This window comes from Oenanthe melanoleuca, chromosome 23 (genome assembly GCF_029582105.1).
Source record: "Oenanthe melanoleuca isolate GR-GAL-2019-014 chromosome 23, OMel1.0, whole genome shotgun sequence".
NCBI lineage: Eukaryota > Metazoa > Chordata > Aves > Passeriformes > Muscicapidae > Oenanthe > Oenanthe melanoleuca.
Window position 1 is genome coordinate 6,253,217 of NC_079356.1, and position 27,027 is coordinate 6,280,243.

Genomic DNA, 27,027 nt, shown 5'->3' on the forward strand with positions numbered 1-27,027 from the left:
TGGTTGCTGGTTGCATGATGTAGCACATGTCCTGTGCCTGGCTTTTTCCATGGCTCTGCAGCCAAGTCTGTGTACTCACCTGCTGCGTGCACCCCTCAGCTGCAGCTGGCTCCTGTGACAGCCTGTGCTGCCCCAGCCCCTCAGGTGGGACAGCACTAGGGGAGCATGTGGTATCACACAAGTGCTGGCCGCTGCTGTGCAGCGAGCACAGAGCTGGGGAAGAGAAGGCCAGAGGACAGCTGTCCCTCAGGGAGAGCACAGGGCTGGCATTGCTGCGGCAGGCTCGGTAGCCTCCAGCTGCATCCTGCTGCTCTCCCTACCCACAGGCATGCTGGCCAACAAAGTGAAGAGGAAAGACACACTGGCTATGAAGCTGGGGAGCACAGCGACACCACAGGAGGAGAAGATTGTCTTCCCTCGGAAGAGCAAGGAGGAGTGGAATGAAATCCGTCAGCAGATTGGGACAACACTGATCAGGTACAGACAATAATGGTGCTCAGTGTGTGCAGGGTGGGACTGGACAAAGCTGGTGCCTTGTCCAAGCAGCTTGTGCTGGAATAGGGTGAATGGTTGGGCAGGGCTGGGAGGTTGAGTATTGCTGTTCCTCTGCCATTCAAAAAGCTGGGAGTTCCTCCTGGAGTTGGACAATATCCCCCTTGACAGGCCCCTGTTTCCAGAGGCTAAGTGGACTGAGAGGGGAAAATCTCAAGGATTACAGACAAGTAGAACACAGATGGTAGAAAAGATGTGGATGGATGCAGGGTGGGTGCTGGTGGTGGATGAAGCTGGTGACAGCCCAGGCTCTGCTGTCAGAGCTCCTTGCAAAGCTCCTTCTGAGCTGGAGAGCCCATAGCCTTTCCCAAAGCAGTGCCAGTGGCTGAGCAACTGTTTGAGCAGAGCACAGCATAAAACAGGGCAGCAGTGATCCTCCGTTCTGAATGAGCAGTGTGGAGGAGGCTGCCTAGTGCACTGAAACCAGGCAGTTTTATCCTTCATCTGCTACTGATGAGTGACCAGATACATTCTGCACTTGTAACAATTCTCTTCAGGCGACTGAGTCAGAGACCAACTGCAGAAGAACTGGAACAGAGGAACATTCTTCAGCGTGAGTAGCACTTCTCTGGTGGTCCTGAGAAATACCATAAGTTTGCCTTTAACATCTTAATGTATCAGGTGGGGATGGTTTTAAATTGAAAGACATTTAGATTAGATGTTAGGTACAAATTCTTTCCTGTGAGGGTGGGCACGCCCTGGCACAGGGTGCCCAGAGCAGCTGTGGCTGCCCCTGGATCCCTGGCAGTGCCCAGGGCCAGGCTGGGCAGGGCTGGGAGCAGCCTGAGACAGTGGGAGGTGCCCCTGCATGGCAGGGGTGGAACTGGGTGATCATTGAGGACTCTTCCAACCAAACCATTCTGGGATCATATGATTATGGACAGAAATCTGTCCGTTGCCTGCCACCTCAGAGAAGAGTGTATGGGCTGGTTCAGACTCTGCTGTTGCACATCAAGGACTGGTAAAGGTGTTTTTGGGCTGTATTTTATTTGTGTTCCAGACATTACAGCATTGCATGATCTCTAAAGCAGCAGTGCATCATGAAGTCAGGACTGTTTCTCTTGGCCATATATTGCTCTGCAGAAGTTATAAATAAGCACCTCGAGGAAATGGGAATGTCAGTTCAGGAAGCTTCCATTTAAAATATTTATCTGTGCTGTTATTTTCTTTCAAACTATAATAGCTTTGTGAAGGAACGAGCTGCACAGTGGCTTGGGTGTATTTTGGTGAAATGGCCATTAATCTTTGACATGAATGACTCATTGGTGCTGCGTTAGGGGCATATTTGCCCCTGCCAGTTCAGGAGGTGGCACAGGGTATTGAGTTGTACTGTGCTCTCTGCCTGTCCTAAGCCTTTAGATCTGTACATAATCTGATCCAGCTCTATACTCTCCTTTGTTCAAGCCTAGAAAGCACTTTTCAAAGCCTGATGCTTACACGAAATGTGTTTCTTTTCCCCTTGGCAGCGAAGAACGAAGCTGACCGTCAGGCAGAGAAGCGCGAGATTAAGCGGCGGCTCACCAGAAAGGTACTGCAGCTCCCACAGCATGGCCAGCTGGCACTGGGCACGGGGTGGGCACCATGCTGGGGGGAGGCACAGGGCTCTGGTGCAAGTGTCCCCAGTGCCCTCAGCCTGCAGTGCGTTTGGAATGTGGACTGTCACCCACGGTGAGCCCTATTTGTCAGTGACAGATCTGAGCTGGCAGTGAGTGTAAAAAGCGAGATGCGAATTAAATTTGGCACCTGACACTTGAAAGGTTTGCTGGCCTGGCTGCTTTAACACAGGCCTTCTTAGCAGGCTCCCTAAAATCCATTTCTGAAGTAACAGCAGTGTGGGAGCTGAGCAGGGTAACAGCTGTTTTCAGCTGTCACATTCAAGGTACTTGTGATTGTTGCTCATGGCTGGGAGCAGCTTCCCCAAGGCCTGTGGGTGTGAGGTGTGGGTTCTGCCATTGCTGGCGCTGTGTTTAGGGGTGGCATGCAGGGCTCACCCTGGCAGCGGCTGTTCCACACCCCTCATGTCCTTCTCCATGGCAGTGTGGCTGGGTTCTGCCCTAGCCTGGCTTTGTGATCCCAGTGGCAGTGTCCAGTCTGTAAGAGGTTTACCTGTGCCCTTGCAGGCTGCGAGCAAGATATGGTAGTGTCTGTGGTTAAAGCACGGTGAGGGAGCTGGTTTTAGTTTTGCTTGGGGTGCTGAGTCCTGGATGTGCTTTGTGGACAAGGCTCAGACTAACCTTTGTTTTTGCTGGTGTTCAGCTTAGCCAAAGGCCTACAGTGGCAGAGCTGCAGGCCAGGAAGATCCTGAGGTTTAATGAATATGTGGAAGTAACAGATGCTCAAGACTATGACCGGCGAGCAGATAAGCCATGGACAAAGCTGACACCAGCTGACAAGGTAACAGTGTCTTGTCCCCAGGTGGGAATGGGAGTCTTTGCCGGGTGTCCCATGCAGAAGGGTGTGAGCAAAGGAGATTGGCTCTGTTCCTCTGGCTTCACCTCTTCATCTTTCCCTCTGCCGCCCCACCTGCGTCCCTTCCCTTGCTTGTGCTGTCCCAGCTCTGCTTCCTGCTGCCTCATGGCAGGGTGGAGCCCAGCTGGGCACAGTCTCAAGACCGGCATGGCTTTTGCCTCAGCTTCTGAGTGATGTAAGAATCATACAATCGTGGAATCGTTAAGGTTGGAAAAGCTCTTGAAGATCATGGAGTCCAGCTCTTTACCCAGCACCACCATGTTCACCACTAAACAGGTCCCCAGCTGCCCCATCTGCACATTTTTGAATACTTTAGGGATAGTGATTCTACCACAGCCCTTTCCATGAAGAAATGTTTCCTTGTATCTCATCTAAACATCCTCTGGCTCAGCCTGAGGCCATTTCCCCTTGTTCTGTCACTTGCTACCGGGAAAAACTGACCCCCAGCTGTCTTGCCCTTCCTGTCAGGGAGTTGTATAGAGCAAGAAGGTTCATCCCGAGCCTTTTCTCCAGGCTCAGTCCCCCCACCTTGCTCAGCTGCTCCTGGTGCCCAGATCCTTCCCCAGCCCCATTTTCTTTTTCTGGACACACCAAGGATACTGGATGTTGGTCATGGCCATGCAGTTCCCTGCAGGCTGAAGAAGCTGGCAAGGAACCATCTGTCATTGTCCTCCCTCTGGGCACTGCCCAGCCCTCATCGCAGAGGGGCTGATTAAATTCAGGTTGGTGTTAATGGACTGTGAAAGTCGGGGTGGCTGCTGCAGTCTGACCCTTTCCTTTCGAAAAAAATCTCCCTCTCTGTGCAGGCTGCCATCAGAAAGGAGCTGAATGAGTTTAAGAGCTGTGAAATGGAAGTGCATGAGGAGAGCAAGCAGTTCACCAGGTGAGAACGTGTTAACTTAGAGTTTTGGTCTTGTCATAGCTGTGCTGCAAGGACAGTGCTCAGTGACAAAACACTAAAACCTTAGAAAAATTATTTGTGCAGCACTTGGAGATTGAATGTCCCTTTCTGTCTCAGTCCTGGGGGGTGACTGGAGCAGTAGCGGACACAAAGTGGATTGTTTTTCCTTAAATTGGGGCTTCCATCCTGAAGACTCAGTGGCCAGTGTCTAGTTTGAGGTGTATCTGAAACTAGTGTGAGGCTGCAGCTGGGGCTAGAGATACAAGCCACAAAACACCTTGCTAATGAGTTACCTTGGACATGATCTGTGGAGTCACCTCTGGATCATGGCCCAGGGATTCCTTTCCTTCCAGCTGTGTAGCAAAGTTGTGAGCAGAGCACAGGAGGTGAAATTGTTTGATGTTAACAGTTTCCCTGATGGCTGAGAGCTCTGAGATAATTCAGTTTACTCTCTTTAGCCATCAGTAGTGCCCAAGTAACCTGAGTTCCAAGGATAACACTCAGATTTTTCACTTGGCTTTCAGATACCATCGACCATAATATTCCAAGGAGGGAGCAAGAAACCCGGGAATGCTGGAAGTTTTCTGCACCCTTCCCTGAGGCAATACAGCGAGGGTGGAACCTCAGCTCTTCCAAGATTTGCCTTCCAGACATATCCAGAAAAGGGCTTTCGGCCAGGGAAGGGGAATCCTGTCTGAATGTAGCATTTCACTGGAACAAACACATCTTTTATGCCATCAGGCTGGAACTGACACTATACCTCGTGTGGCTCAGCAATAGGACTCTGCCAGGACCTGCCCAGGGGAGTGACTCCTTCCTTCCCAAGTTGTACAGACTTGTCTTGGGGGTGCAATTCCTCATTTCCACCTCCTTTCCATCAGGAAGGGAGAAAAAAAAAGGCAGCTCTAATGTTGGGAAGCTGAGGAGAGCATGTGCTCAGAAGCATGTGTGTGTATATTAGCTGTGTACAGAGAATCCTGGCAGACAACTGACATGGCACTCGTTATTTTGGGGGGGTTTTTGCTGGTTTCTGTCATGTCCTTAATGCCCTGAATCACTACTGACTAACGGTTTGTTGTCCTGGAAGGGAATTGTATAGATACTAACATATGCTGCATCTTTTTGTAAAAAAAAAAAAAAAAAACAAAACAAAAAGAGAGAGAGAGAGGAAAAAACCCCAACAGATGTATAGAACATTTGCTCTGCACTCTCTCACACTTGCTGTGATCTTAATAACAAATCTTGAGGTATCTAGGCTTGTTAAACAAATTACAAGAACCAGGAAAAATTACTGTTGCCTTTTTAAAACTTTTTAATTTGGGGAAACTGGGAGAGTAGTCAGTTGTTTTTATTGTGGCTTTCTCTCAGATGTTTTTTACTGTCCCAAATCAGGGTTGAAGCTTGCCTTTTTCTCATTTTTACAGCTAAACCTACTGGAAACTTGATAATTTCACTGTGTGGGTTGAAAGGAGAGGAAGAATAGGTTTAAAAAGTGACCTTAAAAAGACAGTATTTCCCTTCTGAGAGAAAAATTATTCCTCAGTGTGGGTTTAAAAAAAAAAAAAAATCTGGTAGGGCCACTGCTGTATTATGCACAAAACAAAACTATGTGTGAGATGCCACTTGTGCAGAGTTTGAGGTGGGGAGGGAGAGAAGAACTTTGTCTTGTTCACAGACCAATTTGGCAACACGCCGGCCACGGCCCAGCGTCCGCTGGGGGCTTTTCCCTTACAGCATCCCCTGTACAGCCGCCATTGCATTGTATATCAGTCTCCTCGGCAAACAGATTTTAATTATTAAATAAAAGTATTTTAGAATTTTTTTTTTCTTAAACCCTGATCGTGTGGTCGTGTCTTTCCAATTGCTCTCAGCAAGGGCGTGACTGGCGGCTGCGGGGGTTGGGGGTGGAGGGCGAGTGCCGCCATGGCGGCGCCTCCCCTCAGACCGCGGCTTTTCGCGCCCTTCCGCCTGCGCCAACCGCGCTTCCGGCCTCCGCACGCTGCGGCTGGCCCCGCCTTTTCCGCCGAACGTAACCGCCTGTGCCCAAATATGGTTTGTCCTCGCCCCTTCCGCAGGACGCGAGAGTGCACTTTAGCCCCGCCCCCATGTCCTATAAAAGTCGCCATGCGGCGTGCTCCACCCTCTTTCACCTTGGGAAGCCGTAGGATTCGTAGGTATGATCCACTGGACTTTTTTCTTTTTCACCCTTTCCTTGCTTTGGCGTGAGGAATAAGCGGCCGCGCGGCGCCGCGCCGGTAGCGGATGTCTGCTGCATACCTGCTTTAACGTTGAAATACGTCGTGAGTTTCTTGTGGCTGTGGGTGCTGCGGGGTCGCCCCGCGCCGTCTCAGCCGCCCCTCAAAGCCATTTCCTTTCCTTACAGGTTCCCCCAAAGCTTGTTAAGCTTGGTTTGTGCAGTTCGCTCCAGCGTGAGTATCCGTCATGTGTCCGGGACGCGCGAGGGGGGCGGCCAGGATGGTTAGAAACGTTTAAAACCAAGTCCCAACGTGGATACCCGGAGAAGTCGCTCTCTCTCGGCTCTGTCCGTGTGGCGCACGGGAGCGCAGGCCCTCAGGCCCGTGACGTACAGTCCCTTTCCACGACGTTGGAGAACAAGCCGGGCCTCGAGCCTGCAGCCTGCATATTCCTACTGCTTCTCTGAGCCCTCGGGCCGTTACAGAGGAGACAAACCATGCAGGAAACACTGACACGCGGGGTGCGAGGGGAGCGCGAGCGGACATGGGAGGAAGAGGCAGAAATAGAAGCTACCGAGCAAATCCTTAACTTAACTTGTTTTTTTTTTTTTTCATTTCCAGTACTAAAGTTGGAAAAGTTTAAGTGGAACACGATTGTCGAAGGTAATAACTGCGTTTAAAATTTAATAGTGAGTGCAATGTACCTCTTCTCCTTAAAATGAAGCATTTCATTTCAAGTAAATTTCAGCTGTTTCAAAGATGTTTACAAAACAAAAAAAAATTATAATCCAGATATAGGTGGTGATAATGAAAGTTCAGATCGCAGGTTCCTAGCTTATACGATTGTGTTCGATTTTGGATAGGAAAAAAAAAGATTTCTGAGTTTCAGGGGGAAAAAAAATCCCGGTCATTAATCTTATCAGGCAGGAAAAAAATATCGCTAGACTTAGTGAACTTAAAGCTCTGTTTGCGTAATGTGGGACACGAGAAAAAAGCGGGAACAAAAGTCTTTTCTTTCCTAAAATATTGCAGAAACTTCTGGGTCGAAATGGCAAAGAAAAGTCTGCCTTCAGTGGAAGAAGGTGAGTATATTGGAGAGTCTGCTCAATCAGGTGGGCAGCCATATTCCAGCTCTCTTAGTGCAGTAGTTGTAATTAAAATGTGGCCACAGGGATCAAAATGCGGTGGAACCAGGAATGGGTGAATGTGGTGGTCTGCTAAAGCATGTGCCTGGAGCACCAAAAACAGAAACGTGTGTGCCTGGTCCTTGGTGGGACCTACACTTCCTGGATTTTGTGGAGCAGGGCCTGGAATTAGGCCCGGTATAGGTAAGATGCATGGGAAGGAAAGAGACAATGCACGGGGTGTGGGATTGCTAAAGTGCAACTACAAGGTCAAGGGCAGACTTGTGGGGTTGGCTGGTCCAGGAAGAAGGAGCTGATTTCGGGATGCTTGAAACTGGTGAGGCTGGGGAAGAGGGGTGCTGGGATAAGGGATGGATAAGAAAGGTGTGTGTTCTGTGCATTGCACTTAACAGAACAGCCTTCCCCATCAATTCGACGTTGTGGGGCCAGGATATTACAGGGAAGGTGGTACTAAAGTGGGTGGATTATGGGATGTGGGTGGAAGCATCAGTCCATGTGTTTAGGCCCTGAAATACAGCCCATTCTCTCATGTTGGTAACTAAATCTGTACCTGGCTGCAGGAGACAGCTCAATAAACGGAACTTTATTTGGCTTGGTGTGTGTTTTTGTTGAGTGATCTGAACGTGAAGAAAAGCTTCATGCTCCTGGTGGTGCCTCTCTCTTGTGTAAAGTGTTCTCGTGTGCTGCTGACCGATCTCGGGGTTTAAAGGGATGGGAATGCACTGTGACGGTTTGGGCAGGATTATGAGCAGATCCTACCTTCAGTCCAGGTTTGGCTCATCTCGGGGCACACAACGCTTCACGTCATTAATGGCTAAATCGGGATGGGCTAATTAGGTTTTTTACCCGGGGTGGGGCTTATGGGGGAGGGAGATACCACATCTTGCATTTTTTTAATGGGGGTGGCATTGATGGGAGGGTTTGGGGGGTTCTGGTGTGGGTTGGTGAGATCGGCACCAGCAGTTGGCCGGTGTCCGGCCCTGCCGTGAAGGATCAGGGAAAGGTTCGGGGAATGGCTGTGTGTCTGGTCTTCAAATAAGTCCCAACACGAGCCTGGGATAAATGCTCGGTGTGATGCCTCTCAAGTGGGCTGTGGGTGATCCCCTGGGGATCAGGGCCTGGAAAAAAATCAGATGAGACTTCGGTACCACCTAAGATATTAATTGGGAAGTTGATTTTATTAGTCAATTAGCGCTGTTATGGCCAAATGCAGGCCTCTGGACCCGAACAGCAGAATTAATCAGTAAAATAAGGGCGATTCATCCCATTGAAAGGGAATTCTGCTGTCTTCAGTTAAACAGACGTTTAGTCTGGTTCCTTATTCACGAGTAGAAGTGTATTTTCCAGTCGGTTGCTGGATTTCAGTTTGGATTGCCATTTTTTGCAGCAGCTCTGTTCCATCACAGCTGGCCGCGTCTCTGGAGGTTAGAAGCAGGCTGAGTTACTGGCACGGGGGCCAACGTATTGCTACTGCGTGTCCTTATATCTTCCTGTCCCCGTGTCCCTGTGTCTGTCCCCTTGTCTGCGTGCTTGTTCCCTTGTCTGTTCCCATGTCTGTCCGTCTGTCCCTCTGTCCTGTCCCCGTGTCTGTGTCCTGTCTCCCAGTCTGTCCCCTTTCCCCGTGTCCGTCCCCGTGTTCGTGTTCCCTGTGTCCGTGTCTCTCCCTCTGTGTGTCCCCGTGTCCGTTCCTCCCAGCCGCCAGGGGACGCAGTGCGGCGGGTCGGGCGGTGCGGCCCCGCGCAGGCGCAGAGCGGTGCGCGGTGGCCGGCGGGCAGTGCGGAACGCGGCGGGCCGGGCGGCGGGCGCGGGCGGGCCAGGCATGGGGCCAGGGCCGCGGCCACGGGGAGCCCGGCGGGGCCCGGGTCGCCCTCGGCGCGCCCAGCGGGCTCGCACGGAGAGCTGCCGGCGGCGGGAGGAGCGGCCGGGCCGGGCCGTGGCCTGCGCGGCCCTACGTGAGGCGGCGCCGCGGGGAATTTGAAAGGCGGGAAGGGGCGGGGGCGGCGCTCGGGCCGTGCGGAACGAGAGGGGTTGCGGGCGCGGCTCGGCTCCCATTCTCCCCTTTTCCCCCTTCCCCTTTTCCCTCTTGTCCTTTCTTTGTCCCTTCCCTCTCTTCTCGCCTGCCTGGACCTGAAATCAGGAGAGGTTCACAATCTGCATGAGGTAGAGAGTATAGCTAAAAAACACAAGGGAAAACTTTTCCATTTTCCTGGAGTAGGAGAAGGAATCAGTGTTCAAATCCCAATTCAAGTCACCAGTCCCAGGTGGATTTTTAAGGTGTGAGGGGACACCCCAAACAGTGAACAAACAGCCCAGTGGGCGACCCCTCACAGGCTCTTTTTGGTGTTTAGATTCCAAGATGCCAGGAAAACGCAGTGCAAAGAACCCTGTGTCAGAAGGGTCTCCTGAGACAAAGAAGGTTAAAGGTAAGAAAAATCCCTAGGAATTTTCCTTTTTGCCAGGGCTGATTTTTACCAGGAAATTTGTACCCCCCACATGTTCTTTCTCCCCCTCCCACCCCACAGTCAGCCATCCATCACACCGCTCCCAGCCTGGTCTGGTGCTGACACTGGGCCAGGGCAATGTCGGCCAGCTGGGCCTGGGTGAGGACATCATGGAGAGGAAGAAGCCAGCTCTGGTCACGCTGCCGGAGATGGTGGTGCAGGTGGAAGCTGGAGGGATGCATACGGTGTGCCTCAGCCAGACAGGAAAGGTGAGTGCATTGAGTTCTGGGATGGGTTCTGGAGCACAGGGTAGGAATCAGCCTATGTTCCCATATCTTGTTCCAACTTTGGGGGTGAACATGGTCTCAGACAGACCACAGAATTTTAGGGTGACAGAAGGAGGACCTGGAAGGAGCCTGCAAGAGAATTGGAGAGAGACTTTGAATGAGACGTGGAGTGATAGGACAAGGGGAATGGCTTCACACTGGCAGAGTAGATGGATGGCGCTGCCATTTTAGACGTGATATTGGGAAGAATTTCTTCTCTGTGAGGGTGATGTGGCTCTGGTACAGAGAAGCTGTGGCTGCCCCATCCCTGGAAGTGTTCCAGGCCCAGTTGGACAGAGTTCAGAGGAACCTGATGTAGTGGAAGTTGGTCCTGCCCATTGCAGGGTGTGGAATGAGATGAGCTTTAAGGTCTCTTCCAGCCCAAACCATTCCATAATTCTGTGATAAATCAGCCTGGTGAGTCTCTGTCCCTGACTTCATACTCAGCCTGTTGGCCTCTGGGCCCCATCCTGAGCACTTGAACCCAATGTGCAGATCTACACCTTTGGCTGCAATGATGAAGGCGCCCTGGGGCGCGACACGTCGGCCGAGGGCTCCGAGACGTCACCTGGGCCGGTGGAGCTGCAGGAGAAGGTGGTGCAGGTGTCGGCCGGGGACAGCCACACGGCCGCGCTGACCGAGGATGGCAGGGTCTTCGTCTGGGGCTCCTTCCGGGTATGCTCGCTGCTGGGGGGCTGGCAGCCCCACGGGGCTGCTGCTCCCCTGGCTCATCTCTGTCTCTGTTCCCTCAGGATAACAACGGAGTGATCGGCTTGCTGGAGCCCATGAAGACCAGCTCCGTTCCTCTTCTGCTCCAGCTCAAGGCGCCTGTTGTTAAAATAGTTTCAGGTGAGCAGGGCCCTGGGGTGTGCAGGGTCAGGCAGGTACATGAGGCTGTTACAACCCTTGAGGAAGGTCCGTGACCTTTTCCTCCCTCTTGGCTTGGTCTGAGCCTGCTGCAAGGGTGTACTTGCTCATCTCTGACTCTCCAGAGAACAGACTTTGTAGCCCAAACAGATATTTTAGCCCAAACAGATTCTCATATTGAGTTAATATTTGACCAGTCTGATGTAGAGTGCCTTCCAAGAGTGGCCTGAACTGTGACCCCGTGGGGCCAGTGCACTTGCTTTCTAATGAGGCCTGGGGAAGCTGAGCACAGCAGCCAGGGAGCTTGTCCAGGGCCCAAGGGAAGTTGGGGCACACCTGTGTCCTTACCATCTTCCCAGAAAAACTACTTTTGGATTTGGAATTCCTGGGATCAAGAAGAGGGAGGTCCTGCAGTTTTAGGTGGTGGCACAATTGGTGTCAAGGTATCCAGTGCAGTAAACAAGCTGGGACAACTGGAGTTTACCTGTGGGATCTCAGCCCTCAGGGCTTGCTGAAGTCTTCTCCATGACTTCTCTTTCCTTCCTGTCCCAGGAAATGACCACTTGGTGATGCTGACAGTGGACGGCGACCTGTTCACGTGTGGCTGTGGCGAGCAGGGCCAGCTGGGCAGAGTGCCAGCGCTCTTTGCCAACCGAGGAGGACGGAAGGGGCTGCGTGAGTGCATTTAGCATCCTTTGGCTCCAGCTGTGCCCTTTTGCAGAGCAGCAAAGGGACCCGGTCCCTGACGCTCAAGGGCTTATGTGTCATCAGTGACCTAAATGCAGTGAGCCAGATCCTTAGATGCAAGGAGGGTGTAAATCCTTAGTCCTTGTATGACACCTTGTCTCCTGCCCCAGAGCGGCTGCTGGTCCCCCAGCTTGTCCCTGTCAAAGGCAAAGGGAGAAAAGGCAAAATGCGCTTCCAGGACGCTTTCTGCGGGGCCTACTTCACCTTTGCTGTCACACGGGAGGGACACATCTATGGCTTTGGCCTCTCCAACTACCACCAGCTGGGTGAGCTTCGCCTGTGTCCCTCCTGATCTCCTGCCAGTGCAGTGCTGCCCTGGCCTGCTGGGGGAAGCTGCTGGGTGCCCTGAAGTCTAAAGACTGGATGCACTGCAGCTGGAATTGGGGGTGGGGCTCACCCTGCGCAGCTCTGGGCTCTGGGTTTGGGTCCCAGCCCACGTGCCTGCTGGGTTTGAGCAGAAATTGCATTTGGGGCTGGGGGCTGTGTTGGTCTCTGGTGGGGTGAGCCCCAGGGTAGATGGCTCAGTGCTGGAGCCTGGCCTAGGCTGTCCCTGCCCATGGGCCTGACCTGCCCGGGTTTGTGCGTCCCACCCTGCAGGGACCCAGGACACCGAGCCCTGCTTCTCCCCGCAGAACCTCACGTGCTTCAAGAACTCCACCAAGTCTTGGGTTGGGTTCTCTGGCGGGCAGCACCACACAGTCTGCGTCGACTCTGAAGGTGAGTGACGCTGTGGTGGGCAGGCTGGGAGTCACACACAGCAGGATGGGGGGATCCCATCCTGGGATCTTCATTCTGGCCAAGGAGCTGTTGGAACGAGGGTCATGTGCTGGAGTCCTCCAAGCTCTCAGTGTTCAAGGAAACAAGGTTGATGTAAGATTGCAGCAAAGGGAAGCTGACAACAGGAACCTGGACTCAGTTGTGAACTCTGCTCTTGGCACCTATCCACCTCATTGATTTTGAGGAGCTGAAAGGTCTCTGCCCCTTCTGGATGGGTCTTGGGGTGTGGTATGGAGCAGTGATGCTCTTTCAGGAGTCAGACCTGGGAAAAGGGTCCCGCTTTGGCCCTCCTGCAGCTTCTGCCCTCCTCAAGTCACCTCCCATGTGTGTTCACTGTGCTCCAGGTAAAGCCTACAGCCTGGGCAGGGCAGAGTACGGCCGGCTGGGCCTCGGGACAGGGGCAGAGGAGAAGAGTACACCCACAGTTATCCCAGAGCTGCCCAGCATCACCTCGGTGGCCTGTGGAGCGTCAGTTGGTTACGCTGTCAGCAGTGATGGTGAGCGCTAGGTGTGGGAGCAATGCCTTGTGTCCCTTCTTCATCCCACCCTGCACACCAGCACCACACACTGGGACTGGAGCCATGTCCTGGTGCCAATCACCTGGGGGCACCTGGGCAGTGGCTGCTAAGATGTGCTTGTGGGCCTGTGGCAGCAGGGTTGGTCAGGTGGTGTTCGCCTGGAAGGGGTTGTTGGCCTGATGATCTGTGATGATCTCTTCTCTGACTCTGTTGCTACCAGACCTCCGTGCTCTGGTGCTGCATCTGCCTGTGTGCAGCATTTGCAAGGAAGGAGGGTTTGGAGTGGGCTGTGGGTTTAGTTTTCTCCCGCAAAGGGATGAAAGTTCCTTGGCTCTGTGGTGGAACATCTGTTTGAGTTGCAAGTGCTCTTCCTCTTCCTGCTGTTTGTGTTTTGGACTCACAGAAACTCACTGGGTGCGAGGTCTTCTTGGGTTTAGGTGCTGGCTCCCCTTTCCACTGTGCAACCACTTGGAACTCAAAGCTTGCTTCAACTCTGTTGCAGGGCGAGTGTTTGCCTGGGGAATGGGCACGAACTACCAGCTGGGCACTGGGGAGGAGGACGACGTGTGGAGCCCAGTGCAGATGACTGGGAAGCAGCTGGAGAACCGGCGGGTGCTGGCGGTGTCCAGCGGTGGGCAGCACACCGTGCTGCTGGTCAGTGAGAGGGAGCAGAGCTGATGGAATGGCGCTGCCGAGCCCAGCGGGAGCCCAGCACCCCAGACCCCCACAGCTCCTGCCTGGCTTGGGGAGCCCATTGCCTGAGGAGCGCAGGGGGCTCGTGGAGCAGCGCCTGCATAGGTGCCCTCGGGTTCTCCCTGCCAGCAGTTGTCTGTTTTCCCGTGGGGCCCGGTGCTCTGTCAGCTCCCCGGGTCAGCTTGGTCCTAAACTGATCCCAGTTCTGTGCCTGGATGGATTATCCACTTCTCGTCTGGTTTTTAAATATTTCTTGGCCCAGCAGAGCCGAGGGTCTCATTCTTCCCTCTTGAATCAGGTTTGGGTATCAGTCTCCCAGAGGTCCCCGTGTTCCCCATATCTAGATGCTCCTCCACCCCTTCACCTTAATATACCTCTCTGGCCTGGATGTGTCTGCTGCCCCCCACCCAACCCCTCCCGAGTCCAGCAGGAATGTGCCCACGAGGTTCTATCCTCTAACCCAGAACTTGTGGTTGCTCTGGGGACTGTTCTGCCTAGTGAGGGAGTGCTGCTGGATGATGCCCAGCACACTGGAAAAGCGAAGGGGGAATTCCTGCCTCCCATCCCTCAAGTATCTTAAGCTGAAACCCCCCAGGCAGTGAGACCAGGAGCCCACTCCCCATGGCCTGGAGCAGCCACCTCCAGCACTGCTTTTTGCAGTCCTAGCCACTCCCTCTTTGCCAACGCCTTTGTAAACCCAACCAAATCCATCCCACGGGTGGGGACACTTATTTAATTTTTTCTCTTTCGCTTGCTGAGGAAGGAGCTGCATTTGCTGTTAGGGCTTGCTGAGCAGACACCCAGACCCCAGCTGTGCATGGAGTTGCTGGTAACAACAGGATTCCTCCTCCCCGTCGCCTCCCTGATCCAGCCGATCTTGCTTCCTGTGCCCAGCCCCCTCCATCTTCTCCTTACAGGAGGTGCCTTCTGGGTGCCTGGAGTGAGGAGGGGTCTGTGAAGAGCTGAATCATAGCAATAGGAGCGAGGGTTGTGGCTGGGGAGTGGGGGTCTGGGATTATACAATGGTTCCTGAGGGGTTGGACTTTTTTGAAAAAAGAAAATGTATTTTAGTTGATTAATCAAGGCAGAAAGGACAAAAAAACTTATCTTTTAACATTTGGAATAAACTGAGTTTTGATAAATCCAGGCTTTTTCTGTGCTTTGGAGGTGTGGGCAGTTCTCCTGTGGGCTCTGCCGTGGCTCCTGGAGGCAGTCGGGATGGTGTCCGGTTTTGGGGACACTCGGGATGGTGTCCGGTTTCGGGGGTGCTGTGTCCGGGTGTCGTGTGCAGTGCGGGGCGCGGCCGCCAGGTGGTAGCAGGAGAGCGCACCGGGAGCTGTTGGGCGGCGGCGCCGGGAGAGGGGATGGGACAGAGAGGGACAGGGGACAGGGGAGGGGCCTGGGACTCACAAGAGAGCTGGAAACTGCTTCTTATCTCCGATTTTATGTTACTTTATTATTTTAATTTTTAGAAAGCAGTGTTCCTGTACAGAAATACCACTGTAAGGCAAAAATCCCAAGGGTTGGAGCTGGAAATAATGGCTGAAGCACTGTATTAGGTGCTATGGATCTGGCATATTCAGCTCCAGCACACCTGGAGCAGCTGCTGTGGTGGGAGCTGTGATGGGAGGCCTCGGGGCCACTTTAATTTCACACAGCTATAGACATACATACATACATATTTATATTTGTATTTATAACAGTACACAGAGAGTTCCCTCCGAGCAGCCTGGCTGCACCATGGGTAAGTCTGGGCAGGCAGGGTCTCCCCATGCTCTTTCCCTGGACTAGGATTTGTCCCCATTTCCAAGCCCAGACGAGGGGCTGGAGGAGCTGGATTTGAGGTGGGAAGAAGCTGAATCAGCCCCCAGATCCCTGCTGGGATGCTGCCAGGATGGGATGATTAAGGTCCACGTCACCCCATATGCTCTGGTGTGCTGCTTGCCACCCATTTTTCCCAGGAATATTCTGTTTTTCTTTAAGTCAGCAAACCTGAAGCTCAGGAAAGCCATTCTCTTTGCCTGTCCCAGGCTCTGAGCTCTGTCCAAGCATGGTGGCATTTTAAAAAGTAATGACTTGAAGCATTTAAACTGCTTTAAGGCCATGGCAGTCACATTTTCCAGCAGGCTAAAAATTTGCAGATGGAAAAACAAAGGCCTCCATGAGCAGATGGGCTTGTGGTAGCAGGGGGTGAGGAGCCCAAGTGTGGCCATGCCAGTAGCCCAGGACTCTACTCGTGCCTGCAAAGGGATTCTGAAGAGCTGGAAATGTGCAGCTGGATCAGCACTGAGCAAGAGGCGTTTTCCTGTGGCACATTGACACCCCAGTGGACAGTGCCACCCTGTTTGATCACTTTGAAAAAGAAACTGGTTTTGACTGCCTTGTGGGCTCTGTCTTTCTAAGGGGGAGGGCTGCAATTCGCACAGTTCTGGAGAAAGGCAATGGCTTTTATCAGCCTAAATTGGTAGAATTGTCTGGAGAAACCAGACACGAGCCAAGCTCTGCATCCAGCCCGGGAGCCCCAGGTGCATCGGTGCTGCTTCCTCCAGCTGCACCAACTCATTCTCTCAATGCTGTCACCGCTTCCTCTGAGCATCCTCCTCCTCGGGCTGGTGAGCAGCTGGCAATGACAGTGGGAAGTTGAGAGGAAGGAGAAGTGGTGGCTCATGAAAGTGGCCCGGGGCTGTGGGGGTGATTGAAGCCATCAATTATCGCTCAGTTGTGGGTCAGGAGGTCCCTGGAGGGTGGCTCTGCAGGATGCATTGGGAGTTGAAGTTCAGCTCTGCCTTTGGAGGGATGCTGTTCCATCCAGACGAGAGCTGAAATCCTCAAATCTCTGCCTCCCATGAGCTGCGGGTCCTTTCTAGGTGCCTGCACAACATTCCTGCTTGAGGAATTGTGAAAGGGAGGTGGTATTTTTGAGATCTTCTGAAAAAACAAAAATCCCATCCTATCCCTTTTGTCTCTGGTATGGAAATCTGGGCAGTGCTGTTCATCCTTCTCCTGATGGGCAGGGCAAGGACAGCCTTTGGTGCAGCCTGTTATTCCATCCTAATTACTTTAGCACTGTGAGAAACAACTCAAGTTTCCACAAATTACTCCCTTAATGGGGTTCTTCTTGGGCTTAATGACTTCATCAGTTCCTTGTCACTCTGGGAATTTGATATTGGCACATGGATATGGGAGTCAGCTTCAGATGTGCCCTGCTCCATCCCCTGGCCATATCCATATTGCCAGCATCACACCCATGGCCAGGGCAGCCTTAGTTGCAGTCAGAGGTCTCTAAATAATACAGGAATGGCATTAACAGTAGAAAGCTTTCTCTGGGACCAATGCCAGTTTGAGGGACTCCAGGAGAATTTTTACAATGGATCTGGAGCTTTTTGAAACCAGTGTCTCTGAAGTGGCATAAGTTTCTTTCCCCATCTCCAGTTGTCTTTTGGACACAGCTCAGAGGGGGAAGGAATGAGGCCCATGATGTAGCAGAGGAAATGACCTCCAGAGGATTAAGCTGGATATTAGGGAACATTTCTTCCTTGAAAGGGCTGTCCAGTAACCATCACTGGAGGGATTTAACCATCACTGTGTGGATGTGGCTCTTGGGGACATGGGCTAGTGGTGGCCTTGGTAGTGGGGGAAGAACAGTAGAACTTGATGATCTTGGCGGGCTTTTCCAGTCTGAATGATCCTGTGATCACCTCCTGGCACAGTTCCCTTCTGCCATGTGAGTTTTTCCCCTCCTGTCATGGTGTCCTGATGTGGTGTCATCCTGGCCTGTGCAGGAGGAGAAGCACGTGGATGTGGCAGTTCTGGTGCCCTGTTGGAGGGTGACAGCCCCTGCTGGCTGTTGTTGGCCTCTTGGTCCTCTCCCTACATCATTTGATGAGTCCCAATTCTCCCGTTTCTCTTTCCCAGGACGAAAAAATTTTTGCAGTCAGTCTGTATGCCAGCCCAGCAGTTTGCAGTGCCCGAGCAGCGCCCAGGCCCCGTCCTGCTACAGCTCTGTGGAGGTGACCTGGGTGAGCTCTGAGCGCGGCTCATGTCCCCCGCGCACCCGGCAGCCCCACTGGGGGCTGCCCCGGCCCTGTCAGGCGGGCTTGGCGCCGGGCTCGGCGGGGCTGCAGGTGGAGACCAGCTCGCGCGTGGTGCTCCGGGCGCGGGAGAAGCCACTCGGCTCCGCGCGGGCGCGTGCGGGCAGGCAGAACTCGCGGAAGCACCGCTTGAAGTTCTCATCCAGGAAAGCGTAAAGGACGGGGTTGAGGCTGCTGTTGGTGTAGCCCAAGGCGATGCAGAAGTGCAGGCTGGCCACCACATAGGGGTTCTTCTTGTCTATGTCCACCAGTGTCCAGACCATGACGAAGATGTGGATGGGCGTCCAGCAGATGATGAAGGCGGCCACCACCACCAGCACCATGCGCGTGATGCGCCGCAGGTTGCGATCCTTCTCCTTGGAGCCCGAGAGCAGCCGCACGCTCTTCAGACGCAAGATCATCAGCCCGTAGCAGATGGTGATGACCAGGATGGGCACCAGGAAGGCAAAGATGAAGACGCATATCTTGGTCACGGTGTCCCAGTAGATGGGAGGATCAGGAAACTGGAGAGTGCACAGGACCACGCCATCTGTAGGGGAGAGGAGGGTCCAAGAGGGAGCTGGAGGAGCATCTGCTGAGAATATTCTGAGAATATTCTGAGAATATTCGCCTTCTGCTCAGTCATGGCCTGCTAAAACCCTAGGGAGATGCATTCCTACCTGCCTACTCTTGGCAGAGGCTCCCCAGGAGCTCTGTCAGACCCCTGTCCACAAGATACTGAGGGGATGCAGTGACCCTGTGGAGCCTCCTGGGCCATTCAAGGCCAATCCTGCCCTCTCCCAACTCCCAGGGTGGACATCCCCATGTCACCCTCCACTGAAATCTGTCCACTTCCTTGAGATGCTCAGAGCTTTCTTAGCTGCCAAGAGCCAGCGTCCCCACACAGGAGCCATAGATCTTAGTGTGGGCCACTTGGAGGCTTTGCAGCAGCCCTGGGGTTTTTTTAGGTACCTGATTTACGTCCCAGGAGGTGGGGAGGGGCACTGGTTGGACTGGAGGTGAGGGATTCCTTATGCTTAAAGGGAAGGGAGGACAATTTCTGGGGCAGTTTCCAAGATGGGAAATGACACCATGATGCTTTTTCCAAGACAGAGCATTTATGGTGTCATAGAGAGGTACCCACCACTGAGCACAAATCTGCTACAGGACCAGAGGTCAAGTTTGCCAGATCCCCACTGGGATGGACGTGTCCCCAGAGACACTTGCCTTTTGACTTGGTGACTGCCATGACCATGATGGGCACCCCGATGAGGGAGGAGAGCACCCAGATGCAGACATTGATGATCTTGGCTTTGGCCGGCGTGCGGAAGTCCAGGGCCTTGACCGGGTGGCACACGGCGATGTAGCGGTCCACGCTCATCATGGTGAGGGTGAAGATGCTGGTGAACATGTTGTAGTAGTCGATGGAGAGCACAGCCTTGCAGAGCAGCTCCCCAAAGGGCCAGGTCTCCAGGAGGTACTTGGCGCTCTGGAAGGGCAGAGTGCTGGTGGCCAGGGCATCAGCCAGCGCCAGGTTGAAGATGTAGATGTTCGTGGCTGTTTTCATCTTGGTGTACCTGGTGGGGGGCAGAGAAAGGATATGGTCCAGCTGGTCAGGGCGCTGATGTGGTGAGGGGGGCACAGCCTGTCTGCTCACGAGTGACACCCGTTGTGATGTGTCTTGGTGCAGCACCAGCAGGCTCAGCGGCTTTCCATGTGCACTCTGAGGAAGGAGCCAGCCCAGGGGAGCCCACCGAGATGGCTGGAGGGATGAAACACCTCTGCTATGAGGAAAGACTGAGAAAACTGGGATTGTTCAGCTTGGGGAAGAGAAGCTTTGGGGTGACTAATTGTGGCCTTCCAGTCCCTGAAGGAGCCCACAAGAAACACGGGGAGAGACTCTTCACAAAGGCCTGGAGTGACAGGCTATTAGATGGGATATTGGAAGAAAATCCTTCCTGGGAGGGTGGTGAGACCCTGGCACAGGTGCCCAGAGCAGCTGTGGGTGCCCTGGAAGTGTCCAAGGCCAGGATGGACGGGGCTTGGAGCAACTGGGATAGTGGAAGGTGTCCCTGCCACGGAGGAGCTTTTAACCCAAGCCATTCTATGATTCTATACTTGTGTTCTTGTGTGCTGAAGTAATAAAATCACAGAATCCCAAAATGGTTTGGGTTGGGAGGGACCTTAAAGCTCCTCTCATTTCACTCCTCAGCCATAGGCAGGGAGCCACACACCACATCCTGGTACCTGAGGAGGGGATGACATCCACACTGCTGAGCTGGGACATGCCAAGCATGGTTTGGCCCCTGCCACAGTGGTTTTCTTGCACCTGACCAGGGAGGTGACACTCATTCCACACCTGCTTTTATCCAGAGGAATAAAGAACTTTCAAGAGAACTCAATTTGCCAAGGAGATTGATTTGCTCCATTTCCCTGAACCAGTTGCACAATGTCCTTTATCCCCTCAACCCTCCTCCGTCTGATTTTCTACCAAGTAAATTGTGATTATCCAGCTTGCTTCCCTGTCAAGTTTGCTTGCAGAAATTGGATCGATTAGCCCCGGAAAGAGGCCATCTGGAAGCAGCCTAATTAGCCAGGCTGGAGCTGCAGAGCCTTTGGGGAAGCCTGGCTGTATCCCCCACGGCATTTGGGAAGGGCTGCCTCTGCTTCTGGTTCTTGTCACAGCATGGCAAGAGAAATGCCTGGTCCTTCGTGTCCAGACCTTTCCTGAAGGGATGAGGCAAAGCTATGGCAGATGCCAGAGCAGCAGGAATGTGTGTGTGTCCCAGGAGCATCCAGTCCTGCAAGTGCTGGACAAAGGGATGCTTTTAATGTGTGGTGGCTTGGAAATAGATACTGAGGGATAGATGGATAGATAGACAGATAGATAGATAGATAGATAGATAGATAGATAGATAGATAGATAGATAGACAGACAGATAGATAGATAGATAGATAGATAGATAGATACTTGGAAATAGATACTGAGGGATCTGCTGGGCACTCCCAAAGGGCAACACGTGGGGTGGGAGTAGCTCTGTGGAAGACCCTGCTCTTTGCAGGGTTTCTGCAGCAGCTCCAGCTCTTCCTGTGCTCCCTTCCAGTAAATCCCCATTTCACAAAGAGCATCCTCCCCACAGCTTTTTTAGATGTACCCTAATTAATTCACTAATGCCAGGGTCAGTTTGCACAAAACCATCTCTGTGCATGGCTAAACCTGCCTGCAGCAGCAGCGGGGTAAGGCACGGAGGGGGGAGATGACCCCTTTGCTGCTGGGATGAAAAGATTGTTTTCCTTGGAGTACTTGTGAAATGGATAGAAAGAGACTTTTCATATGTGTGAGAGGGGTAAGGCAGTTTTAAACTGACAGAGGGCAAGTTTGGATCAGATATGAGAGTGGTGATGCCCTGGCACAGGTTGCCCAGAGAATCTGTGGTTGCCCCATCCCAGAAAGTGTTCCAGGCCTGGCTGGACAGGGCTCGGACCACCTGGCACAGTGGAAGGTGTCCCTGCCCATGGCACAGGGTGGAAGGCAATGGGCTTTACGGTCACTTCCAATCTAAAGCATTCTGGGATTCTGTGACAATTAGCACAGCTTGTTCCATGTTGAGGGCACATGGAATAAATTGCGGGGGGGGATTGATGGACTCCCATCTCTGGGAGTCAGGGGTCAGGTCCTGCCCTAGCTGGAACCCAGGGCAGTGTCGGTGTGGGGAAAACATCCTGGGATTCAGGGTGGTACCCAATCCCTTCCCCTTATCCTTTCTCCATGTCAGCAGGGTCAGGAGAGCGTATTGGTGGGGACAGAGACCCACCAGGTTCCATTGTTGATACAACTGGGAACTGGAGCTGAAAAACTCATTTCTCTCGGAGAAAATAGAAAACAGCAGCTTAACCCAGCTCCCAGCTCCAAGAGCATTCCTGTCTCCTACACCATGGCTGCAAATGGCAGCCCATTGCCCAAGGGTGGAAATATTCAAGCTGAGCTTTTTTTAAAAAATTTAAATATGGCATTAAAAATGTCTTGTCCTTGAAAAGTCCTTTTCCATTCTCTTTAGTGTTATTTTCCAAGTGCTTTTCCAGAAAAGTTTCCCCCCAGGTTAAATAAAATGCTGAGAATTTGTGGCATTGTCAGGTTTTGCCTCTCCTATATGAACAGTCAGTTCAGGTAGATTCATATGTCTGTGGTCTCTGTTTTTTGAGTAAAATGGTAAAAAAATCTGTTATTCATTCCATGCTCTGCCAGATGTGCTTGGCTGTGCTGGGTAAGCACTTCCCAACCCCCTGCCAGATGTGCCAGGAGTGGGGAACATGAGGGCCAGAGCTGTCACACATCCCCAGGCAGGATGGGGCTGGTGAGGACAAAGCAGGGTCAGGGATGAGTGGGATAATGGGGATGACTGGGATGATAATAGTAATGTCTGGGGTGATGGATTGACTCTGATGATGCATGTGACTGGAATGATGGGGATAACTGGGATGAGGATGGGGATAACTTGCATGATGAAGACATAGCTGGCTTGACTGGGATGGTGGGAAAGACTTGGGATGGTGATAGGGATGACTGGGATAGTAAGAATGGCAATTTAGCCTCCAGCACTGGGGTTTTGGGGCAAGATTCAGCTCCCTTCAGATTTGGGCTGAGGTTTCAACCCCCTGCACAGGGTGAGGCACACATCCTGGGTACCCTCCTGAGCTGCAAATGAAACTGCTGCTCCAAGAAAGAGGTTTATTGTCCACATTACAGCAAACCATCCACTGCTGCTGATGGAGCTCCCCAGGCTGCCAAACCCATTGCAATTAAGTGAGTGCCTTGATTGGGAAGTGATGCACTTGAACGGAAAAATCTGGGAGGCAGTGATGGAGAGAAGAGGGGAGGGGATGGGGCAAGCACAGGGCAGCTCTGCATTCCAGTCTGACTCCCAAGTAGGGATGCCCTCTCCAAACCTCTTGGAAAATAAACAAGTGAAAGGAAAGTGAATAATAAGTGAAAGAAAAACTCCTGGAGTTGCTAAAAGCCGCCGCCTGAGAGAGCCTGGCTGGCCAAAGGCTGCACCCAGCTGTCCCTGCAGCCTAGCTGGGAGCTGCCGGGCTTGGTGGGGATGAGGGCACTTGCAGCCCCGAGCTCACAGCTGCAAATTGCTTCCAGGAGTATTTTTAAAAGCACCTGACAATGCAGTGGGCATGGCAGGGCTGGTCAGAGCTGTGGTGGGGAGGGGGATGGGTGTGCTGGGCTCCCTCCAGGTGTGCAGGTTTGGCTGCTCTGGAGAGGGGTTTATTTGGAGTTGGGCTGTGCTTGGCTCATGGTGTGTCCATTCACAGAGCTAAATGCCAGGGTCCCGTGTCTGCATCTGCCAGCTCCTGGCACTAACAGGCTTTGGGGCAAATGCAGTGTGGTCCCAGGAGTCCCTGACCCCCAGGATGTGCTCCCAGAGTACCTGGACACCCTTCCTGGACCCCAGGGGCACTGAGAGGTGGCACTCGGAGAAGAGCACAGGGCAAATACCCAGAATCTCCCTGGCAATGAGGTCCAAACCTGAGCCGATCCCTTCTCACAGCCCTTTCTTGCACAGACACAGCTCTCCCCTAGGCCTGGCCTAAACCCTGTCAAAGTGGAGTGACCCTGACAAGGAGCCTGGGGAACTGCAGGTGGCTTTGGCCATGGAAGGGGTGAAGGCATATGTTCCTGCAGCCTCTCTTGTCCCAGGGGCTTGGAGGGTGGTATCTGCTCATTTCATGGGAGATATTCCCCATACTTGGAAGTGTCCAAGGCCAGCTCAGACAAGGCTTGGAGCCACCTGGTCCAGTGGAAGGCAACCTATGGCAGGGTAGTGGAACAAGATGATCCATAAGGTCACTTCCCACCCAAACCACTCTGAGATTCTGTGTTTAGCTCCAGCATCAGTTGGAAAATGGGGGCCTAGAAGGGATGGGATCTGTGGCTGTTAGGCTTGCTGAAGACTGGCTAGCATGCAGTTACTCAGGGAGTAAAATAGGGAGGATGTTGTTTGCACATGAAATCACTCTCTTTAAGATGCCTTCCCTCTCTTCCCAGAGCAGAACCAGCTGGAGGAGGTCTAATAACACTCGTTCCTCACCCTGACATCGCTCATGGCATCTGTCTCTGCCGCAATTACCTCAATTTGCTTTTTCAGTCCAGGGCTCATTTTTAATGCCACTACGAGCGGATGAAAAATCCCATTAGGGGTCAGGTTGGGTCAGTGAGGTTCTGCCCCCTCCCACTCCCCATTCCTCACCCTCTTGGGTGGTTAAAACTACCCAGCAGAGCCCTGCAGAGACTGGAGAGCAGGGGCAGCAGAGCCTGATACCAGGGCAATGGGCACTCCAGAGTGGCTCATGGACATGTTTCCTTTCAAGGATACTTTCCTTCCCTCTGGTGAGTCACCACATTTATTTGTGTGCAGGCAGTGCCAGGCTGTGCTGACCTCCTGTAACAATAGCTATGGACTGAAACAGATGGGGAAATGAGTGTGGGAATGGTTAAAAAATGTGACGTTGTTTAAATCCAGCCACGAGCTCTGGTTTGGCTCTAGGGTTTTGGCCAAGCTGGGGTTACAGCACCACCTGGGGCATTGGGAATTGGAATTACCCCACAAATTCTGGACCTACTGGAGCAAGCCCCCTCCAAAGCAGAGGCACCCAGTGAGACCCTTCTGCTCCCTCCTGCCAGGCTGGAGGTGCTGGGGTCTGCGCCCTCACAGAGTGTGGCTGCCAGCACAGCCCCATCTTTGCTCTGTTGGGGGTGGGGGGGCCTGGAGAGGAGCGCTGTCAGCCCACACTGCTGCTGCTGCTCCTGTGCTCTGCAAGAGTTGCCTTTATGGTCGCATTTTCCATGTCAGCCCATCTTACCCAGGCAGGACTAACCAGTGTCTCGGACAAAGGGACTGATGAGATTTTGTACCTTAGCACAAATGCCTGGCTGGATACAGCAGCACCTTGCCATGCCCCACCTTTAAAATGGGGGCCATTTGGGTCGTGTTGCTTGTCCTGGGGTGTGAGACCCCGCAGACCCTTTCCTGAGGGAAAGCCTCACCACAGGTGCTGAGGTCTTGGATGAAGCCAAAGCAGGAGTCCTGGCTGCTGGAGATGGTACCCCACATTGAGGGGACCAGAGGGAGCTCAGCTGCTGTGGGAGATGGTGCTGGGCCATGCGGTTTCTGCTCTTTGTTAGAGAAAAACACAAGTCAGGCAGCTGCAGGAGGTGCTGGCACAAGAAGGAACTGGGAATGGGCTGGGTGGGTAATTCCCACGGGTGGAGTGGGGTGGCAGCAGTGGGACCCCACCAGCCGCTCAAACAGGGCAGCTCCCACCTGGAGGTGACCAGCCCTGCGCCTTCTCTTCCCCACAAAGGACAAGGGGCACCGCTTGGGGTCGGGCTGTGTCCCCCCATTCCCACTCCCCCCACCAAACACAGCCCCCTTGCACTTCCCGAGCTGCTCCAGGCACGCACGGCCTCTGCTTTCAGCCCTCGCACAGCCCCTGCACCCCCCAGGAATGCACAGGTACTGCTCACACACATCATACATCACACCCCCCAGGAATGCACAGGTACTGCTCACACACATCAAACTGCCGGGAACACCCCACTCGCTGCTGCCTGCGCACAAGCAGCCGGTGCACACCCAGCCTTCCTGCTGCTGGTTCACACCCGGGGCACGCTCATTCGGTGTTAGCACCTCACGCCTCCATGCGCTGCCCGCTGTCCCCGGCCCAGCCCCGGTGCTCTCGCTGCCGCTTCCACCCCGCCCCTCGCCCCCCGGCCCCTCGGGCAGCGCCGCACTCACCTGACGATGCCGTACATGACCAGCACGTTGCCCAGCAGCCCCACCACGCACACCACGGAGTAGAGCGCGGTGATGACGATGGCGATGAGGATGGATGTCGCGTTCTTGGCCCGCTGCGGGACCGTGTCGTTGACGCCGTGTCCGGGCAGGGCGGCCCAGGCGCTGTCGTTGCCCCAGGGGTTCGCAGTGGCAGTGAGCAGAACCGAGGGCAGCTCCACGGTCACCCCCACGGTCACGTCCATGTTCACATCCACGGTCACCCCCACGGGCAGCTCCATGGCCCGCGGGCGGCCGTGGCCCAGCAGGAGCCGCCGGGCGCATCCGAGCCAAGCGGGTCCGAGCGCCGCTCCGGCCGGTGCCGCCGCCTCCCGCCCCGGCCGGGGAGCTCTTTATAGCCCCGCACTGGCCCGGGAACGCTTTATAGCCTCGGTGTTCCCGAGCCACGTGGGGCCGGGGGCAGCCCTGCCCACCCGCCCATTCCCCGCCCGCTCCCTGCTTGCGATTCTCCCCCTTGCTCCCTACCTGTTCCCCCGTCCCCGCCTTCTTCCAGCTCGCTCGCTGTCTGCCTTTCTTTCCTTTCATCCTTGTCTTCCCTCCACGGTCCCGTTTTCGCAGCATCCCTGCCTGCCTCTCCGCCATCCCTGCCTGTCTCTCCCCATGTTTCCATTCCCCCCCACAGACGCGTCCTTGCGTCCCCCTCCTCCCGCCCCCAAGCCTGTCGCTCTCTCTCCCCATCCCCTCCAGCCTCCCCTCCCTGTTCTTGTCTTCTCAGCCCCTGTTTAACTCCGCTCTCCCCAGTCCCTGCCTCCTTCCCCATCACTCGGTTCCTTACCTGCACCCCCTCTCCCCCATTCCTGCCTCTACCTCACCTCCCTAATTGCCTTCCTAATCCCTGTCTCCCCCCCAGCCCCTCCCGGTCCCTGCCTCCCCCCATGCCTGCCTGTCGCCCATCCCCGGAGCCAGCCAGGGTCCCCTGACTGCAGGGGGAGTGCGATAGATTCCTGTGCTGTGACTGTTTCGGGTTTTCTTTGTCTGTAAGAAAGCAGGGGGACAAACAGCCCCCTCGTCCACAAAGCAAAGCCGGGCCGTCTCCAGTTCCCCCTGCCCTCTACTCTTTCCTTCTCTCCTTCACTCTCCCCACCATGTGCCGTGGGGTTGGGGGGTGCTGGATGGGTCTGGGGGCACTGAGAAGGTCTCAGAGGATGTTGCAGGGGGATTCAAGAGGGATATTGTGGGATGAGGGAAGGAATTGCAGGGGTGCTGGGTAGAGAATGATGTGGGAATACTGAGGAGGGATTTGGGGAGCAATGTTGGGGGAATTTAGGAGGAATGCTTGGAAGGGAGTAAGTAGGGATGCTGGGGGCACTAAAGAGGGTTTCTGGGAGCTTAGGAGGGAAGCTGTGCGGGCTAAGGGATGTAGGGAGATGTTGATCGTGCAAGTACAAACCCAGCAACAGCTTAGCAGAGCTGGGCTTTGTGGGAAGCTGAGGGTCACCCTCCCATTTCCAAGGATCCAGCCTT

The 27,027-nt window shown here is 53.8% G+C and overlaps 2 protein-coding genes and 1 non-coding gene across 16 annotated transcripts in view; 2 read left to right on the forward strand and 1 right to left on the reverse strand.

Annotated features, from left to right (window-relative positions):
• The window catches only part of LOC130262137 (regulator of chromosome condensation-like), a 64,475-nt gene extending 49,702 nt beyond the window's left edge, over positions 1 to 14,773 (forward strand). For 8 of the 14 annotated variants that reach the window (XM_056508954.1, XM_056508955.1, XM_056508952.1 and 5 more), the window contains 9 exons: positions 327 to 477; positions 1,050 to 1,105; positions 2,019 to 2,080; positions 2,809 to 2,946; positions 3,828 to 3,904; positions 4,447 to 4,832; positions 4,866 to 6,351; positions 6,739 to 6,780; positions 7,150 to 7,853. In XM_056508954.1, the coding sequence (XP_056364929.1) occupies positions 327 to 477; positions 1,050 to 1,105; positions 2,019 to 2,080; positions 2,809 to 2,946; positions 3,828 to 3,904; positions 4,447 to 4,462 (500 nt within the window). In that variant the 3' untranslated portion in view covers positions 4,463 to 4,832; positions 4,866 to 6,351; positions 6,739 to 6,780; positions 7,150 to 7,853. Of the gene's footprint in view, positions 1 to 326; positions 478 to 1,049; positions 1,106 to 2,018; positions 2,081 to 2,808; positions 2,947 to 3,827; positions 3,905 to 4,446; positions 4,833 to 4,862; positions 6,352 to 6,738; positions 6,781 to 7,149; positions 7,854 to 9,278; positions 9,423 to 9,610; positions 9,686 to 9,784; positions 9,973 to 10,524; positions 10,705 to 10,781; positions 10,879 to 11,448; positions 11,572 to 11,753; positions 11,910 to 12,240; positions 12,361 to 12,764; positions 12,918 to 13,440 lie in introns of those variants that run through there. The other 6 variants (XM_056508959.1, XM_056508958.1, XM_056508960.1 and 3 more) reach the window with 6 other exon arrangements.
• On the forward strand, positions 6,425 to 6,629 carry LOC130262370 (small nucleolar RNA SNORA73 family). Its single transcript, XR_008842104.1, has one exon. It is a non-coding gene; the product is annotated as a small nucleolar RNA SNORA73 family (small nucleolar RNA).
• A 292-nt stretch (positions 14,774 to 15,065) lies between the features above and the next one.
• OPRD1 (opioid receptor delta 1) lies at positions 15,066 to 25,863 on the reverse strand. Its single transcript, XM_056509345.1, has 3 exons — positions 25,507 to 25,863; positions 18,929 to 19,278; positions 15,066 to 18,251 (listed from the first exon to the last, which is right to left on the reverse strand). Exons 1-3 carry the CDS (start codon positions 25,782 to 25,784, stop codon positions 17,719 to 17,721), a joined length of 1,161 nt encoding a protein of 386 aa, XP_056365320.1. The 5' UTR covers positions 25,785 to 25,863; the 3' UTR covers positions 15,066 to 17,718.
• Between the last annotated feature and the right edge of the window lie 1,164 nt (positions 25,864 to 27,027).